Here is an 18,732-nt window from a genome sequence, read left to right as displayed (position 1 = left end):
TAAAAATATATTTTCTGAAATTGCAAATTATTTAAAATATAAAAATATAATTTTCAACAGAGAGAATTTATCAAAATAGAAAACAAATGAAGTTTGAAGTTTAAAAATAATAGGATCGACCACTCACGACTAGCTAGCGCGGACGCGCGACTGCGCGATCGGGGCCACTCTGCTTTAGTAGTACTCTTATACTTAGTGTGTTTTCAAACGCATGGATATAGGTGTCAAATTTGTTCCAATAACTTTCGAGTGATAGATAGATAGAGAGAGAGAGAGAGAGACAGACAGACAGATAGCTCGCTCCAGCCAGTCATGGTATTAGCTGTCAGTAGCCAAAGAATCAACTCAAACCAGCAGTAACGTTCCTTGTCAGATTTTTCTACTTTCACTTCTGACAGCTAATACCATGACAGTGCCAAACATTTACTTATGAAAACTAAATAAATACATTAAAAAGCTTGTGATAAAAATAATAAACCTCGGTCTCCCGCGTGGGTACTTACCACTATACTACGGAGGACAGCTGATAAAATCCTTTGCTTATAAATACTAAATAAATACATTAAAAAGCTTTAGTTTAAATCGCTTGTGATAAAATCATATGCCTCCCCGACGGGGAATCGAACCCCGGTCCCCCGCGTGACACTTACCACTATACTACCGAGGACAGCTGATAAAAGCCTTTACTTATGAATACTAAATAAATACATGAAAAGGCTTTAGTTTAAAATGATATGCCTCCCCGGCGGGGAATCGAACCCCGGTCTCCCGCGTGACAGGCGGGGATACTTACCACTATACTACCGAGGATGACTGAAATAACAATAACTTATAAATACTAAATAATAAATGCAGAAAAATGTGTTTTATATTTTTAGAATATTTCTATCGTTAAAAATGCCGTCAGTTTTAATAGTGATAGAAAATGGCACATCAAGACAAATGGGAAATCGTTTTTGTTGCTGTCACAATCTTCAATTCTTTTAATTTTGTTCCAATTGTTTTGAAATTTGGTGCATTGATGTATGCTAATTATGGACATGAGATTTATCTTTGTCATAAATTAATAAATAAAAGGATAATGACCTTTGAAGTTCGCAAATTTTGGGTAATTTTAGCCAATCGAAAACCACAGACACATTAGTGACTGTTACTATAGTAACAAGCCAAGGCGTTGTCTGCTTAAAAGTACTGCTCTATTTTTTTTTCGCCGATTTTCTTTGACAGGTACTTCTATTCGGAACTTTCGTTTTCGAATCTTCGCTTCAAAAGATGTATTAATTGTTTACATCAACTGAACTATGACTACAATATAACGCACAGTTTGTTTTGTAATTTTTCGCAAAAAAATTTCAGTAAGGATATTTTCCTTTTTAAATTCTTTACATGCCTTTTCGAACGTTTGTTTTGCATTATTTTATCAGACAGAAAAACGTATGGGTCCAAATTAGGTAAATTGATTTAATTTTGCACGCTGAATCTGATTTTGTTATTCACTTGTTCTAGAAAATTTTTAGAGAAATGTTCACTAAAAATATGTTAATTGATTAACCCCAGGTCATCCACTGGCTGGTTTAACCCTAATTGCTAACATGCATAGCTACAGATATCTGTTCCCACCCCCACGACTTTGGATGATCGTAACTTTCAGAAAAAATGGATATTTTTTTATGAAATTTTTTTACGAATATGTGTTATATCATGTAGATTCCGAAAACACAAAATTGGGGGGGGGGAATATTTTAGGAGGGGGTGGGGTTCGGAGGAAATTGATATCTTTAAATGAAATTCTCAACAAATATACCTCGGACTATGTAGATTCCGAGGACCAAGGAATTTTGGCGAAAAAAAATCAATTGGGGGTTATTTTTGAGAACTGTTCTCCACTCGCGGATGTTTCTGAACAAGTCCATATTTGTTTCATTTTCTCCGTTTTGTGCGTTTGTGCATCCGTAGATTTCTACCACATACATTATGTAACAAATTATACTTTACACTTCATTATTTAACTGTGCGTGTATATTCCTTATTTTCGCTTCGGGTGTCTTATGCCTTTCTATTAGAAACGTTTACCTGGGAATATACTTAAAGTGGGGAAAAAATTGTATGCAACAGATAAGTCGTCTTAATAACATATTTCTGTATACCAGACCTTTAGCTGTTATTTTTAGCATAATTTTCTGGTGGGGGCTTCATTGCCTGCTTGTTGCTTCAGTACGGATGCACAAACGCACAAAACGGAGAAAATGAAACAAATATGGACGATTTGTACCGAAACACCCCCGGGTGGGGAACAATTCTCAAAAATAACCCTCAGTTATTTTTCCCCAAAATTCCTATGTCCTCGGAATCTACATAGTCCGAGGTATATTTGTAGAGAATTTCATTAAAAAATATCCATTTTCTTGAAAGACGCATTGAAGTGGACTCCGGTAAATTTTTCGAAATTCCCCACCCAACACTTTCCCAAAAAAAATTTGTATATTCGGAATCTACATGATATAACACATATTCGTAGAAAATTTCTTTAAAAAAATATCCATTTTTCTGAAAGTTATGATCATCCAAAGACGGTGGGGCACAAATCTGTAGTTATGCCACTAATTCATTCACCCCAGGTCATCCACTGGTTGGTTTAACCCTAATCGCTAATCCTACCTTAATTCTAACCCTAAATCCTAAATCTAACTCTAGCCCTAAACCCTAATTCTAACCTAGACTCCAACCAAAGCTCCAACCCTAAACCCTAATCCCCAACTCTAATCTTAAAACCTAATTCTAACGCTATTAAAGTAAAATTAGGTAACAGAATAAAAGAATTTGAGGAAAATTACATCTGTGGAGACAGAAATGTCACGGCCAGAACGTCTTTGATCAAAGATATATGTGATCAGGTCTAACCTGGGACTAAACAACAGCGTGTTATGAGAACTTTATGAAATGTTTTTTTTTTTTATTTTATTTTTTTTTTTTTTAATGTTGGAAGGCGGTGAGCTGGCAGAAACGTTAGCACGGCGGGCGAAATGCTTAACGGTATTTCGTCTGTCTCTACGTTCTGAGTTCAAATTCCGCCGAGGTCGACTTTGCCTTTCATCCTTTCGGGGTTGATAAATTAAGTACCAGTTGCGTACTGGGGTCGATCTAATCGACTGGCCTCCTCCCCAAAAATTTCGAGCCTTGTGCCTAGATTAGAAAAGATTATTATTAATGTTGGAATTTCAATGACTACTAGATGGCGATCATGATGATGATGATGATGGTGGTGATGGTGATGATTTTGCGAAGATTTCGACGTTAAGTATACCACTTGTTCGATCGACAGAACTATCTGCTCTTCAGACGAGGTAGATGAGCATTTCACAGACACAGGTACTCCTATGTGTGATAAGGGCGATCCTTTGAAATTCATCCGACAGACCAGTTCCATCAACCTTCTTTTACGCGTCAAGGCTAGATAACTTGAAGGAAATGGTAAAAAAAACAAAAAAAACATATACACTATTGAAAATGTTTAAAGAACAAAAAAAAAGCATGGAATGAATGAAGTCGTGTTTATGTCGTACATCCACAAGGATGAATTTTTAATTAATATACTTTTACTGATTCATTTAATCTGTCGAATCTATAACAAATTATATTTTACTTTATTTTATTATTTAAGCTGTCGAATATGTTACGTAAACCACGATCTCCAGTACAAAACGAAACGGACCTCATAGAAACGGCATTCTTTTGGCTTTAGCAACAGAAACAACATGCTATATTCGTCCAACTGACAAATAACTTCTTTTTTTCTTTTACCTAAGTGACTACTAAGATTAATTAAACTGATTATATTTTACACATATAAACCAGTATACTAGAATTTATGTAGATATTCGGGGATTCCATAGGTGTAGTCTAAATCATATTTTACGAGCAAATGAGGCAACTCGTGATTACTAAGACTAATTAAAATGACTTAATTGACCTTTCATAATATATTTTACAAAGAATAAAATACCATACTTTAGAATTTTTGTAGATATTCTAGGATTCTAGTATCTAGTTCCTGTGTGGTTCCTTCCGTTTTGTACTGGGGTCATTGTTTTTTAGCGCTTTTTTTTTTAAGCGGCCGAAATGGGGTTCTTCTGAAGGATCTCTGGAGTCACGTTACTGGACAGGGTGTGATGCTCGGAGATCAAAGAATCTCTCCATGTCGAACCGCTACTTCGTATTGAGATGTCACAGCTCCGGCACTACAGACATGGTATTTCATAGGAAAGAATCGTAAGACGGATTCTTCAACCAGCAGGATACCTTGGGGATAGCTCATGAATGAGACGGTTGAATAATATATCCATATAGGCGCAGGAGTGGTTATGTGGTAAGTAGCTTGATTACCAACCACATAGTTCCGGGTTCAGTCCCACTGCGTGGCACCTTGGGCAAGTGTCTTCTACTATAGCCTCGGGCCGACCAAAGCCTTGTGAGTGGATTTGCTAGACGGAAACTGAAAGAAGCCCGTCGTATATATGTATATATATATATATATATATATATATATATATATATATATATATATATGTGTGTGTGTGTGTGTGTGTGTATGTGTGTTTGTGTGTGTGTTTGTCCCCCCACCATTGCTTGACAACTGATGCTGGTGTGTTTACGTCCCCGTAACCTAGCGGTTCGGCAAAAGAGACCGATAGAATAAGTACTAGGCTTACAAAGAATAAGTCCTGGGGTCGATTTTCTCGACTAAAGGCGGTGCTCCAGCATGGCCGCAGTCAAATGACTGAAACAAGTAAAAGAGTATAGTCTCAGTCAGTCAATTTTAGAAATGCAGCCGGAAAGTGCAATAACTGTTGCTTCTGATCGGAACATACTGGGGAGGTTCCTCAAGGATCTTCTCCAACGAAGATAGATGGATTGGTAGAATTATTAATGTGTATTACAACCGTCATTCGGAGTGGTTATTTCATTTCATAATTTCGAATGAAATGTCAAACTGCATCCAAGCCAACATTGTGTGAACAACATTGGCTTTCAAAAATCCGGAAGTAAACAACTATTTGAATTCGAAATTCCGACCGGAAGTAGTACCGCAGTAACGAGAGGTAAACTTGAATGTTATAAATATGGACGAGCGTAGTCAGGTAAAACTTTACTTGTTGACAATAACGCATTTTGACAAGTCTTCTCTCTTTTCTTATTTTGTCGTTAACTTCTCAGTTCTTTTGTACATCACACCTTGGATTTAAACATCCAACAGTAAAAACTTGGATTTGATTTTAGTCAATGATTTACTGTTGAGATTTTGGAAAAGCATCGGTGCATGTCTTAACTCGTTGGCCAACGGTTTTCATCAAGTTGACAGCCAACTCTTGATGTTTAACATTTTTTGTTAGTTTTTCCTTTCTGCTTGTTACCAAAGACTTGACTTAGAATCTATTCTCTAAAAGATCCGTTACCATATTAACACTCATCCACAGGCGTAAGTGGTTTATAATCTCTTTTTCTCCTCTGCAGTTTTACAATAATAATTTTCTTGCTGAATTCTAATTTATTTTTATTTCATCATTTTCTTCTGTTATAATTTCGCTCGCATCTATGATTCTTTATAGGAATACACTACATAATAGTGTTTGTCTTCTGTCTGTTTACTACACAGCTTTAAACTCCCTTGTTGCCAAGTCTCCGAAGAAAGGGTCTACAGTTCGTCGTAGGCAGAGGTTTTCACATTCTTGTCTACAAAGGATGAATTGATGTAAGTCCCTGGCGATCCGCGTTCGTGTCCTGGTGTCATTTCCCTTCATTCGTATTGTGAATACATTACGAAATCTTGTGTTTGAATTATGTACTCAAAATTTGAATATCCTCTTCGTCTGCCCATTCAAAGGGAAAAAGTATCTTTACTATTATTTTTTATTTTTTATTTTCTTAAATTCTATCTGAGGGGTACTTGATGTTGTGTAAACTGAATCCATAATCCAAAATCACTTTCTGAAAAGAATATTTCGTTTTGATAACGATACGAAAGCATGAATTTTTTAATTTTTCACTTACTCATTTCTAATACTTCAGGTTTTTGCCTATGTAAGGAACTTTGCTGCTGTAGCTGGTTATGTCACAGAGTGCAACGTTATCGTCGTGTTTAGCAAGGGAATCAAATTTTAAGAGTATCTGATAATTCTTTGCAGTTCATAATACTGTTGCTGTTCCTTTCTTAATTATTTAATATCTAATGTTATCAAATTATTCAATATTTTATTGCTTGTGTTTTCAGTGATGCTTATTTCCTCGTTTAGTTTGCGATTCTATCAAAGTTAGTGTTACCTACCTTAACTCGACAATAACCCAAACAACTAAAGTTGCCATGTCAATTTAAAAACTAAAAAAACATGTCTGGATTATGATGTATGTATGTTTCTGTGGGAGCACCATAGACAAATGTATATAATGAAATACTCTTCGTGATCGGTCGAGTTAACTGACATCTCGCATTTATATCATCTTCATATTCTGGCAAGTTAAACAATTTCTGCATTTATCCTCCTCAAGGCCTGGCGACAATTGTTGTTGTTGTTCAGTCCTTGTATCAGTTCTGATCGATCGAAATTATAATGGAGGGAACTCTAGTTACGATCATCTGTATTTCAATAGTCTACTCGGCTTCTACATTTTCTTTTATAGGATTGCAGGATGTTGTTCGACCATCTCGTAGAGCCCTCTTATCGGCTCAGAAAGCACTAATTAACATTTATTACTAACAATGTGGTGCAAATGAATTCACTGGTCCTGTCTTCAGTAATTAAAAAAAATAATCTGAGTGAAAGACGTGTCGCTTAATGACCCATTATAAAATCGAAACTTCATAATTAGTTTACATTATTTACATTTGACGGATATTTGTCCTCATTATCTTGTTTGTTGTTAACAACGTTTCGGCTGATATACACTGTGATGAAGGCTGGAGCGTATATCAACCGAAACGTTGTGTTAACAACAAACAAGATGAGGACAAATATCCGTCATATGTAAATAATGTACATAATTCCTCATCTCTAAAAGAACTTCATAATTAGTTGTCATGCTCTGTCACAGCTTCGGTGACCATACTTTTCTTCTGCTATAGAGTCGAAAGCAATGGCCTTTGAAAGATCAGTAGATAGTTGTTCTTGTTGGCACTCCGTCGCTTACGACGTCGAGGGTTCTAGTTGATCCGATCAGCGGAACAGCCTGCTCGTGAAATTAACGTCCAAGTGGCTGAGCACTCCACAGACACGTGTACCCTTAACGTAGTTCTCGGGGATATTCAGCGTGACACAGTGTGTGACAAGGCTGACCCTTTGAAATACAGGTACAACAGAAACAGGAAGAGTGAGAGAAAGTTGTGGTGGAAGAGTACAGCAGGGTTCGCCACCATCCCCTACCGGAGCCTCGTGGAGCTTTTTAGGTGTTTTCGCTCAATAAACAGTCACAATGCCCGGTCTGGGAATCGAAACCGCGAGTCCGCTGCCCTAACCACTGGGCCATTGCGCCTACACTATCAGTAGATAGAGTGCCTCGATAACCGAGTGATATTTCATTGTTATCAAGCTCCGGAAAAATGAGAGGCTAAGTTGATAAGATTTGAACTTGGAATGTAAAGAGCTGGAACGAATAGAGTAAAGCTTTTGTCAACTACTCTAATCCTGCTGCTAAGTGGCCATCCTCATATTTATCTGGTTGCGGCAGTGTCCCCTTCTCTATAGTAACTACTTTGGTTAAACAAACTATAATGTTGAAAGTTAAGTGTTTTTGCAAAGGATGGAACGATAAGCTACCAGCAATCGAAGTTTGCGATCTTCAGTTTCCAGTCGAGCTATTTTCATTGTCAGTGTTCTAAAAGCTGAAAGTCACCTTACAATAAAAGCATTCCAGCTATGAGCATCTCATTCTTTCATCTGGCGCTATGTGTGGAGGATAACAGTATCTAACGTGTCTTTCTGATTTCAAGATGGTAAGATTTATTCTGAGGGAGATTTTGCTATCATTTCTTCAAGATAGTTGCAATGAAGAATCTCTCTCAATGGCTCAGTTTTATTTCATTGTCATTTGGGAATGCAGTCTTAGCAGCTTAGAGAAGGCCACTTGGGGTTTCCTGGCTGGCTCAGTCTTGGCAATTTAAATCAATGTCAAGTTTTTGGTGATATCCCAACATCCACAAGATATTTTCTGCCATTCTTACTGATTAAAACCTTCACTAATTTGTTGTTCTCTGTTGTGAATTATAATTAAATGAAAGGCTGAGACAAGAAAAAAATTATTGGTGTATTATACTGATATTTTTACTTGTTTCAAACGAATTGACCCCAGTGCTTATTCTTTAAGCCTGGTACTTATTCTATCGTTCTCTTTTGCTGAACTGATAAGTTACAGGGCCATAAACACACCAACACCAGCTGTCAAGCAGTAATGGGAGACAAACACACACATATATATATATGATGGGCTTCTTTCAGTTTCCATCTACCGAATCCACTCACAAGGCTTTATTCAGTTGGCCTGAGGCTATAGTAGAAGACACTTGCCCAAGGTGCCATGCAGTGGGACTGAGCCCAGAACCATGTGGTTGGGAAGGAAATTTGCCATACAGCCATGCCTGCACCTTTTGTATGTCTTTTTATTTATTTATTTTAATTGGGGAGGGAAAGGGGTTAACTCCATTTCATCAACTCTAGGTGAACTCTGGAATTCATTGTTGGTCTAACCCGCTCTTGATGACCTACTCACAATTGCTATCAACCATGGACACCACATATAGCTACTTCTTTACACTTCCAGCCAGCCCTGTTTATCCTCCTTGATCAGTGTTCACAAATCTATTTCACAATAACTTAACAACAGTGAATCATTTATCATTATCCTCATCATTTAACATCTGTTTTCCATGCTGGCATGGGTCGGCTGGATTGGCAGCTGGCAAGCAAGAGAGTTGCACCCAGTTCCAGTATCTGTTTTAGAAAGGTTTCTATAACTGGATGCCCTTCCTGACACCAACCACTTTACAGAGTGTACTGGGTGCCTTTTACATGGCACCAGTTGTAAAAATTGACTTTTGTGCTCCCCTTGAAGTAAACCAGCACACAACTTCTTCCCCCCTCTCCGTCCATGGATAAAAAATGGTTGAAAACCCCTGCTCTACACAGTCAATTACTGCTAAAATTAGCAGTCAAATCTTTCAAATCACTTCTTATCAACATAACTTAAGAAAAAAGAATGGGTATGCTAAGTACTGTGGCCCTAAATACACTATACCTTCCTCTCACCAACCCTCACCTGTTTCCAAGTAAGGTAATATTTCCCCATGACCAGACATGTTTTCATAGAAGTCTGAAAACAAACACTGCTTGTATGATGGTGATGTTCATTTACAATCATCACATAATACCAAGACAAATATATACACATGCCCCCCCCCCCACATATATATATATATATGACAGTCCTCTTTCAGTTTCCATCTACCAAATTCATTCAAGGCTTGGTCAAATGGGGTTATAGTAGAAGACACTTATCCAAGGTGCCAAGCAGTGGGACTGAACCCAAGACCAAATGTTTGGGAAGTGAGCTTCTTCACTACACAGCCATACCTGCAATATAATTGACTAAAATCCTTTGGCGGGGTCTGTACCTGCATGATCACTGTCCAGTAATTGAAACCTGTAAATGGAAAGAATATCTTTAACTACGCTGATGGCAGGGTGTGATTTGAAGGAGATTTGGTTGCTATTTCTAGCATGTTAAATAACCATATTCAAACTTCCCATATTTGCATCCTTTGTACAATTTGGAGAACTGACTTCCCTAATGACATTGTTGTTGGCACTCCGTCGCTTACAACGTCGAGGGTTCCAGTTGATCCGATCAACGGAACAGCCTGCTCATGAAATTAACGTGCAAATGGCTGAGCACTCCACAGACATGTGTACCCTTAACGTAGTTCTCGGGGATATTCAGCATGACACAGAGTGTGACAAGGCTGACCCTTTGAATTACAGGCACAACAGAAACAGAAAGTAAGAGTGAGAGAAAGTTGTGGTGGAAGAGTACAGCAGGGTTTGCCACCATCCCCTGCCGGAGCCTCATGGAACTTTAGGTGTTTTCGCTCAATAAACACTCACAACGCCTGGTCTGGGAATCGAAACCACGATCCTATGACCGCGAGTCCGCTGCCCTAACCACTGGGCCATTGCGCCTCCACTTAATGACATTGTACAAATAATAAAAGGAAAACATTGTAATTTAAAGAATGCTTATAAATGTACTACAAAGAGTGTTTTTTTTTTTTTCAGACTTGGTTCACGCTCTTAGAGGAATCTTCAGAATGGAATGAGAATAGCAATGCCTCTCAAGGCACCACCAATCTGGCAACATCAACATATATCGGCAGTACACAAAAGCCGAAAGAACTGCCTCAGCTCTCAAGAGTATTATTTAACAGTTACGGCCAGATTCTCTCGCCAATTAAATCTACAAACCCTGAACCAGTTCAGACATTTGAGGTAAGAAGTTTTGGTTCATATCATTCCGTTGATACTCATGCTTAGCTGTGTGATTAAGAAGTTGGTTTCCCAACCATATGGTTTCAGGTTCAGTCCCGCAGCACGGCTGTGTGGCTCCCTCAGCAAGTGTTTTTACAATAGCCTCAGGCCATTGAAAGCCTTGGGAGTGGATTTGGGAAATGGAAACTGAAGGAAACCTGTCATATATGTTAAGTGTTGCATAGTGAAATCGGGTCATTCTTTTTGAATAACCCTGTATCAACCCAAGTGAGACCGTAACCGTGGCTTATGCCAGTGCAGCATAACCGGCCTGTTTAAGAGTACCCTTCAATCATTGGGCAATAAACTGTACTTGCAAAGACCTGTTGAGTCAAGTGGAATCATTGTTGTGGCCAATGACAGTGCCGCCTGATTGGCACCTGTGCTGGTAGCACATAGAAAGCACCATTCAAGTGTGATCATTGCCAGTGCCGCCTGTCTGACCATAGAGAAATATTATCTTGCTTGAGAACAGTTGAGGATTGGTGACAGGAAGATCATCCAGCCATAGAAAATTTAACTCAATGAATTCTGTCTGACCCATGCAAGCATGGAAAAATGGATAGTAAAACAAGGGTGATGATGACAGTGCTGTTTGGTGTTTGGAGGGAGATTTTGGTCACTGTTTCAAGCTGTTTGTGCAACTGTGTAGAGGTTCCTTTGCTTTCTCTATGCTGACATTGTCCAATTGGAATTATATGTTACCATTCATGTAGAAACAGGATTTTGATAGGAATTTTAATCCAAATATGAACACTTTATATGGCTGATCACAAACAGGAGATTGGTGTTAAAAGGGTTTAAGCCAAGCAAGCAGGTCCCAGTGAAATGAGATTTGAATCCAACTCAAAACTATGTGGCCTGCTTTCCAGCAATACCCACATCGCCATAGTCTAGCACTATTATTTACAACAGATTTTTCTTGTATTTGTCTTTAATTAGATTTAATTTATTGTCTGCTGTTATTGACATTATATTTAGTTATATAAATATTGTCTACTAAACAAAGATCAATATTTCGTCTGTAAACGGGCATAAAATTAATGATCAGAATAGACATTCACCAAATGGAGTGATGAAGCTTTCATTCATCATCATCATCACCATCATTTAACATCCGTTTTCCATGCTGGTATGGGTTGGACGGTTTGACTGAGGTCTGGAGAGCCAGGGGCTGCACCAGGCTCCAAGCTGATCTGGCAATGTTTCTACTGCTGGATGCCCTTCCTAACACCAACCACTCCGAGAGTGTAGTGGGTGCTTTTTATGTGTCACCTGCACAGGAGCCAGTCAGGTGGGCCTGGCATCGATCACGTTTGGATAGTGCTCTTTACGTGCCACCGACTCTGGGTCCAGTCGAGATACTGGCAATGGCTACAATCGGTTAGTGCTTTTTACATGCCACTGGCATGAGAGCCATTCAGAGGTTACTGTCTTCTGGGGTTTGGGTTTTTTTTCCTACAACTTATTGGATATTGAGCCAATATTTAATTCTTTTTATACCTTTCTCTTTTTTTTTTTTTTTCTAGAAAACTGGAAATCTAACCCAATACACAATAGAATCTACTGACGAATCAACAATTAATACATTAAAATCAAATGCAAACTCTATTTTGCAGAAACCAACTGAAACAAGTAATTCTTTGACACTTGACACGTCCAGACCACCAAAATTCAATAAGCATCTTAATGAGCAAAGCAACAATAATTGTTCCAATAATGTACTTGGAGCCACTGCAAATGATGTACGTCTGCAAGGCAGTGGCTCAAACCCTCTTACCAAAGAACCAAAATCTTTACAATTTCCGTATCCTAGTACCAAGTCAATGCAAATGCAGGTTTCCTCTTTTGAAATGAAACTTTCAAATTTACAAGGTGACAAAACTGATTTGTTGAACCTGTCACCTAATCACAGGAATTCTCTCCCATCGCTCTTTGATCCAGTCTTGTTAGTTCGAACAGAACCTGTGGGACAAGACCTTTCAAAGTCACACCGATCTTTATCTGCCCCAATATCAACTACAAAAGTTAACGAAGTAACAAATCAGACAGCAGTCAGTCATAAAATGAAAGACAACATCACCAGCTCGTTAGACCCAATTATAATTGATTCTTCGACAGACCAAAAGATCCAGTACCAGATTAAGGATGACCATCTTGATGGCAACAATGAGATTCCCACCAATGCTACTGATGCAACAAGTAGTGTTAATAGTTCAACTAATGCCACAGGATTTGCTAGCAATTTGTCTTCAGTAACAGATTATATGTCTGTTAATGAGCGTTTAAAGTTGTTACCATTGACATCTAATACTGCCAAAGATAATGAGAAAATTGATGAAGATTTGGGTGATGCTCAAGAAAATGCAGGAAGCCTTTTTGCACTTGAGAATTACAGTGAAAGTAGAGATCGTTTCTTGTTACTTGAAGGCCAGAGTAGTAACGTCACAGACTTTTCAGCAAGTAATAAAGTTTCAATGACTCACAGAAGTGTATTTGATCCATGTATAAGAGAGAATTCTGCACCAGTTGGATCTGAGTCCAACGGACAAAGCTTGAATCCAGGAGCAGTTCACCTGTCTTTTAGTGACAGTGATGAGGAACCAACAAACAACCAAACATTAAAAAAAGATTTTGATTATTCCTTGCCTATTGCAGAACAAGAACGATTACTTCCAACTGGAGCCGATTCTGAATTTCTAGAACGAGAAGCTAAGAGTGGCAGGATTAAGAAATCCAAATATATTTACAGAACAAAGAATAAGATATCTGATTTAGAATCAGACCAACCAGAAAATATTTCAGAGGAAGTAAATAGTGCACAATTACTAAATGCTGATAATTTACTGTACAGTACTAATACTAATAGGTATAGAACCAGTACAGAACATGAGCTTATTGAAGCTAAAGGTTTTACAAGACCAAATCCAGATATTCAGGGTAGCACAGATGATATTTCAAAATCTGTAGATAAATCAAACATCATTCCCCAGTCTTTAGACAGCTTGAATGTTAACAATCATGCCAGTTTTGATGATATCAGAGGTTTAACGAAAAGCTTTGCAGCAATATCAAACCAGGTGGATCAAATAAAAGCATCTATTGACTTAAATAAGCAAATCTTGAAGTCTAGATCCTCTAATGAATTAGAAAAAGAGGACTGCGTAACTAAAAGGTTTCTACAAAATAGTGAACCACTTGAAAGAGGTTTGAATGATACGTCTGAGCGATTCATTTATGGTTCAGAGAGTTCTTCTATCAAAATTCCAGCCAGTTTAACTCAGCAGAATCCTTCAAATTTTGATGGAAATATTTTGTCTGGAGAATCTTCCATTTTAAGTTCTACCAGTTGTCTAAGGCAGCCAAAATCTTCATCGGCTTCTCTTTTACAGCCAAAAGATAGCTCTGGAAATGTAGACACAGAAGAAGATGACACTGATGAGCTTATACGAATGGCTTCAAAACTTGTGGAATCATACTCTAAAGATATTTCAGATGATTCTAATCAGACACAATTTTCATATTCTCCACATTCCGTTGTCAATGCTGATACTTCTAAACAAACACATGCTGTTTCCAGAGAGAAAAATGACTCCAGATTATCTAACATTTTGACTGAGTCAGGCCGAGGAACAATGCCCAGCTCAGAAGGAATTGTCACTCCACCGCAAACAAACCCTACTAGTTTTCAAAATATGAATTCTTCTTATACACATAAGCAAGGCAAAATAAGCCCCTCTAAAAAGGAATGTTGTAAACAAAATGAAAATGTCACTTCTGTAGATTTATCTAATTCTTTCCTTGAAACTAATCTGGCATCAAGAAGCCATTCAAGTAACTCAGCTCAACAAGAGAAAACTTCTGAAGTTTTGCCCAACAAAACTAATTACAAACAGAAGAGGTTGGTTTCTACATCTGCTGCTATGTCTGAGAATTTCCCAAATATTACTTTGTCATCGTCATCAAGTAAAGATTATACTACACAGTATGATAGCAACTCAAGTAGGCTGTTTGATTATGATGGATCTCAAGATTCAGATTCACTTGGAAGGCAAGTAAATAATCTACTCTGTCGTACAGCTTATCTTGAATGTAAAACTTCAGCCTCAGCTCATTTCAAGTCAGATGTCCTGCACCAGTCATCTCATCACAAACATACATCCTCTTTGCTTTATGCTAACACATCCATAAATTCCAACAAAAACTCAGCAATAACTGATGGTGCCTCTGCAAAAAGTCAAGACACAAGTTTCAGTCAACTGAAGCAAGATCTTATAGATCTTCAGCATGATCTCAATGAGAACCTGAGCATAGAAAAAAAGCAGTTGGGAATCAGTGATAATTGGAGCCCATTGAAAAATTTGTCCACTGAAGATAATGATTTGATTGATTTTAATGAACCAAGACTTCCAATTGAAGACAACCAAGGTTCTTCAGGATTGATGCCAAATTCAGATTTGTCCAAATTTGATTTTAAGAATTTATCTCCAAGTGAGAAAAACACTTCACTTAGTCTTCCTTTGCCTCTGGCTAACACTAAGGAGGAGAAGAAAACCTTTGAAAGCCTTCATCTTTCTTGGCAAAATGAAGATACTTCTCTGAAAAATGTTATGTCTTTTAAGGAGTTTTTTAAATGTTCAGGGTCTTCCAAGAATGATAACCAAAAGTTACAGAACAAATCCTATTCAACATCATTTTCTTCTTCACAGTCCAGCAGTGTTCCAAATAGTTCTTCAAGCCAAAGTCCTTATAATCAGCCACCAGCAAATGATAGCTTGGAATTAAAAGATGATCTCAGTTTACGTGTAGAGCGTTTATTATCTAAAGAATCTTCTTATGATATCCCCAAGATGAGTTGTTTGCAGAATGTTCGTCCCAAAGAGGGTTTTTTCCCAAAGGCCAGTTTTGAACTAAATTCTTCATCTGAGACCGAAACTGAACCTAGATTAATGGAGGATAAGTCTTCTACAATAATGCCAAAGTTAGATAAAAAAGTTGATAATGGACCATTAATAAATCAGACAGCCTCAATAGAACCTCCAGAGGATTTTGATTATTTTGATCCATTACTGAAATCAAATTCTGAAAATAAAGTTCAGAATGTTTCTAAAGAATCAATGAAGATAAATTCTTTGAATGAATCCTTGCAGAAACCGAATTTTAATCAACCGCTTATTCAAGGTTTAAAAGCCCCTGATAATTATGTTGCAACAAGCCTAGCATCTAAAATATCAAATGTTTCTCAGTTAGTTACTTCTGGCCTTCATTCAAAATCAAACAATGACTTTACAGGTGTTAATGGCAAGAATAATAATTCAAAACCAGTTGATTTGTCTTGTAAAGACTCATTATATACTACAGGTGATTTGAAGAGACCTGAAGATATTATTAGAAATCAGTTAAACTCCCCTAATTCTGAAACAAACGAGGTTTTCCAGAATCCAACTTGTGACAGTTTAAACAGTACTAAGTTCCCTGAAGATGATGTTCGTAAATGTCTTGATTGGTCAAACATGACAGATTTTGATTCTCCTGCAAAAGAACGCTGCCAAGACACTAATGCCAAACATTCAACGTTGTTTTTCTCAAAGTCATCTTTATCTCAGACTTTTAATAACTTTGATATGTCAAACCCTGAACCATTCCCAAGAAGCCAGGAAAATAATTCTAAGAACTATAGCCCTTCCAATTCAAAAAGTAATCTGCCAAACAAACCAGCATATTTGTCGACATTTAAGGAAACTGTGCCAAATCACTCAGCCACTTCTGAAGATTGTGTTGATTATGAATTCTTAAAACCTAAAGCTTCTCCCACAATGCTCCAACATACTGAATTAAATTCAAATGATAATTCCTCTGGAAATATAACTAATAAGATACTGGATAAATACCAAAGCCCCGTATTACATAGATCTGAAAGTTTCCAAAAGTCATCCTTTCTAAATCAATCTCTAAACGCTGATCCTTCTGTTAGACCACGTAATTCAATCAATAGGTCTCACTCTTTAGAAGAATTTCAGAAACAAAAAGTATCATCATTGGCACAGAAGAGAAATACCTACAGAACTAAACCAAGAAACTCTTCTGAAATGCTAAGTAGTTCATCTGACAGTGACTCATTGAAAAGGGATTTGCATAGATTATCAGCCGATCTTGAACAAGATTACGAGAGAAATGTGAAGCATAGTCAGTTAACATGCTCATTGCCTACTAGAATTGGTACGACAAGTGAACAAATTTCTGTTGGTGTCTCACCGAAAAATCAATATCCACACTCTTTGCCAGCCTCACTTAATACTAACAGAGATTTATTTGAATTTTACAAAAGCAGAGAAGATTCACAAATTCATTCTTTACTTTCTAAATATGAATTACCCATGGAAAGTAATGTTGGCAGCAACAGTACTAACTTTTCGCATATAATTTCTGCACATAATTCAATACCTGCATCCTCAGGTGATGGCCTGTGTATAAACTCAAGGTAAGACATAAATGTGTGTGTATCTTGTTTTTCTTTGGAAAGATATCTCTAAACAAATAGATTTGTCATTCGCGTGCAGGTGGCACGTAAAATACACCATTTTTAGCATGGCCGTTGTCAGTACCGCCTGACTGGCCTTCGTGCCGGTGGAACGTAAAAGCACCCACTACACTCTTGGAGTGGTTGGCGTTAGGAAGGGCATCCAGCTGTAGAAACTCTGCTAGATCAGATTGGAGCCTGGTGTAGCCATCTGGCTCACCAGTCCTTAGTCAAATCGTCCAACCCATGCTAGCATGGAAAGTGGACGTTAAATGATGATAATAATGTGTATTGCTCATTTGATTTCACAAATAAGCTTGCATCTGTCAAGAATGGGAAATACAGTATGATATGAAATATGAATACATGGTCAATTGTTTAATGCTTAAAATTAAGGCCCTTATGTTATACCACTTAGCAAAATATAAAGTTGAAATGATAGAACATGGAGACTGGACTACCAATGCTTAGTTTGTGAATCCATATCTACTGCAGATAATTGCTATGCCTCATTTCACTTAGTTGCCTGAAATAGTTATAAAAACATGTGGGTATATTTCCTGCTATAGACTGGCACATAATCAAATGGAGGTGGATATCTCTCTCATCTACTTCATGGCATGAAACTATAGCTACAGCCACCTATCAGAGATCTTCATGGCTTTCCCATATGCTTGCTCCAGTCGGCCTGGTTGATAAAAATTGGTTGGAAAGCCAACAAATTACAACAATAACAGACAAATATGTTAAATTTGTGAAAATAATGTTCCATTTAATCTGTATTTCTGAAATTAAAACTAATCTATAGAGTGGCTGGGGTTGAGGCCAGTAATGAATGCAATTTCTAGTCTCTTTACATGATGTGAAATGTAACTAAAAAGGTTTGTGATAGAAGGGAGTCTTTACCATAGAATGCTACTTCACAAAACCTGTCCAATTCACACGAACATGGGAAAGTGAACTTTGAATAATAATGGTGATGATGAATTTATCATATTCTCTTGTACGTATAAAATCTTTTTGTTTAATGCTGTACTATGATTATCTCAAGCCAAAATACGCACAGGCATGGCTGTATTGTTAAGAGCCTGTGGGAAGAAGTAGTGAGGAGTGATCTCTGGATGTTGAACTCAAAAAAAAAAAAAGATATGATGAAGGATTGTTGCATGTTTGAAGATACTGGCTGAAGTAGATCTGTCTGACACATGTTAATGTGAAAAATCATAAAAATCAATTGATAGGCAATATAAACAATTTTTCAGTTTGTTTCTCAGACTTTTATTCTGCTTGACTTTAACCCATCATTAACCCATTACCTACCAGTGATCTCATATGAGATCACTTAAAAATTACAAATTTCATAATTATCTGTCAATATTTACACATATCTAACCTTTTTGCTATATATATTAGGTATATTTTTCTGATATTCAAATGAGGTTTGCTAATTTTTCACCCAACATCTCGCTTATTTCTATATAAAATGTTATTTAGAAATGTTATTTTGATCATTCCAGCGTGTTTCTAAGGCTGTTTTATGCTAGAAATCAAAGTTTCATAAAAAAAAATTCCAGTTAATGGAATTATGGGAGGTAATGGGTTAAGATAAATGATTACATTACATTTGCTTTGGTTTTCTTTCCA

At 37.3% G+C, this 18,732-nt stretch overlaps 1 protein-coding gene and 1 non-coding gene across 2 annotated transcripts in view; one reads left to right on the top strand and one right to left on the bottom strand.

Annotated features, from left to right (window-relative positions):
• Positions 1–738: 738 nt before the first annotated feature.
• Positions 739–810, bottom strand: Trnad-guc (transfer RNA aspartic acid (anticodon GUC)). The gene has a single exon. It is a non-coding gene; the product is annotated as a tRNA-Asp (tRNA).
• A 4,030-nt stretch (positions 811–4,840) lies between these two features.
• LOC106869671 (uncharacterized) overlaps positions 4,841–18,732 on the top strand; it is a 31,377-nt gene continuing 17,485 nt past the window's right edge. Inside the window, exons 1-4 of the mRNA XM_014915489.2 lie at positions 4,841–5,138; positions 10,320–10,529; positions 12,098–17,049; positions 18,330–18,349. Coding sequence (XP_014770975.2) covers positions 5,121–5,138; positions 10,320–10,529; positions 12,098–17,049; positions 18,330–18,349 — 5,200 coding nt within the window. The 5' untranslated portion in view covers positions 4,841–5,120. The remainder of the gene's footprint in view (positions 5,139–10,319; positions 10,530–12,097; positions 17,050–18,329; positions 18,350–18,732) is intronic.

The sequence above is a fragment of the Octopus bimaculoides genome, chromosome 5 (assembly GCF_001194135.2).
Source record: "Octopus bimaculoides isolate UCB-OBI-ISO-001 chromosome 5, ASM119413v2, whole genome shotgun sequence".
NCBI lineage: Eukaryota > Metazoa > Mollusca > Cephalopoda > Octopoda > Octopodidae > Octopus > Octopus bimaculoides.
The sequence above is the reverse complement of the archived record's forward strand: the minus strand, read 5'-3'. Positions and strand labels throughout refer to the sequence as shown.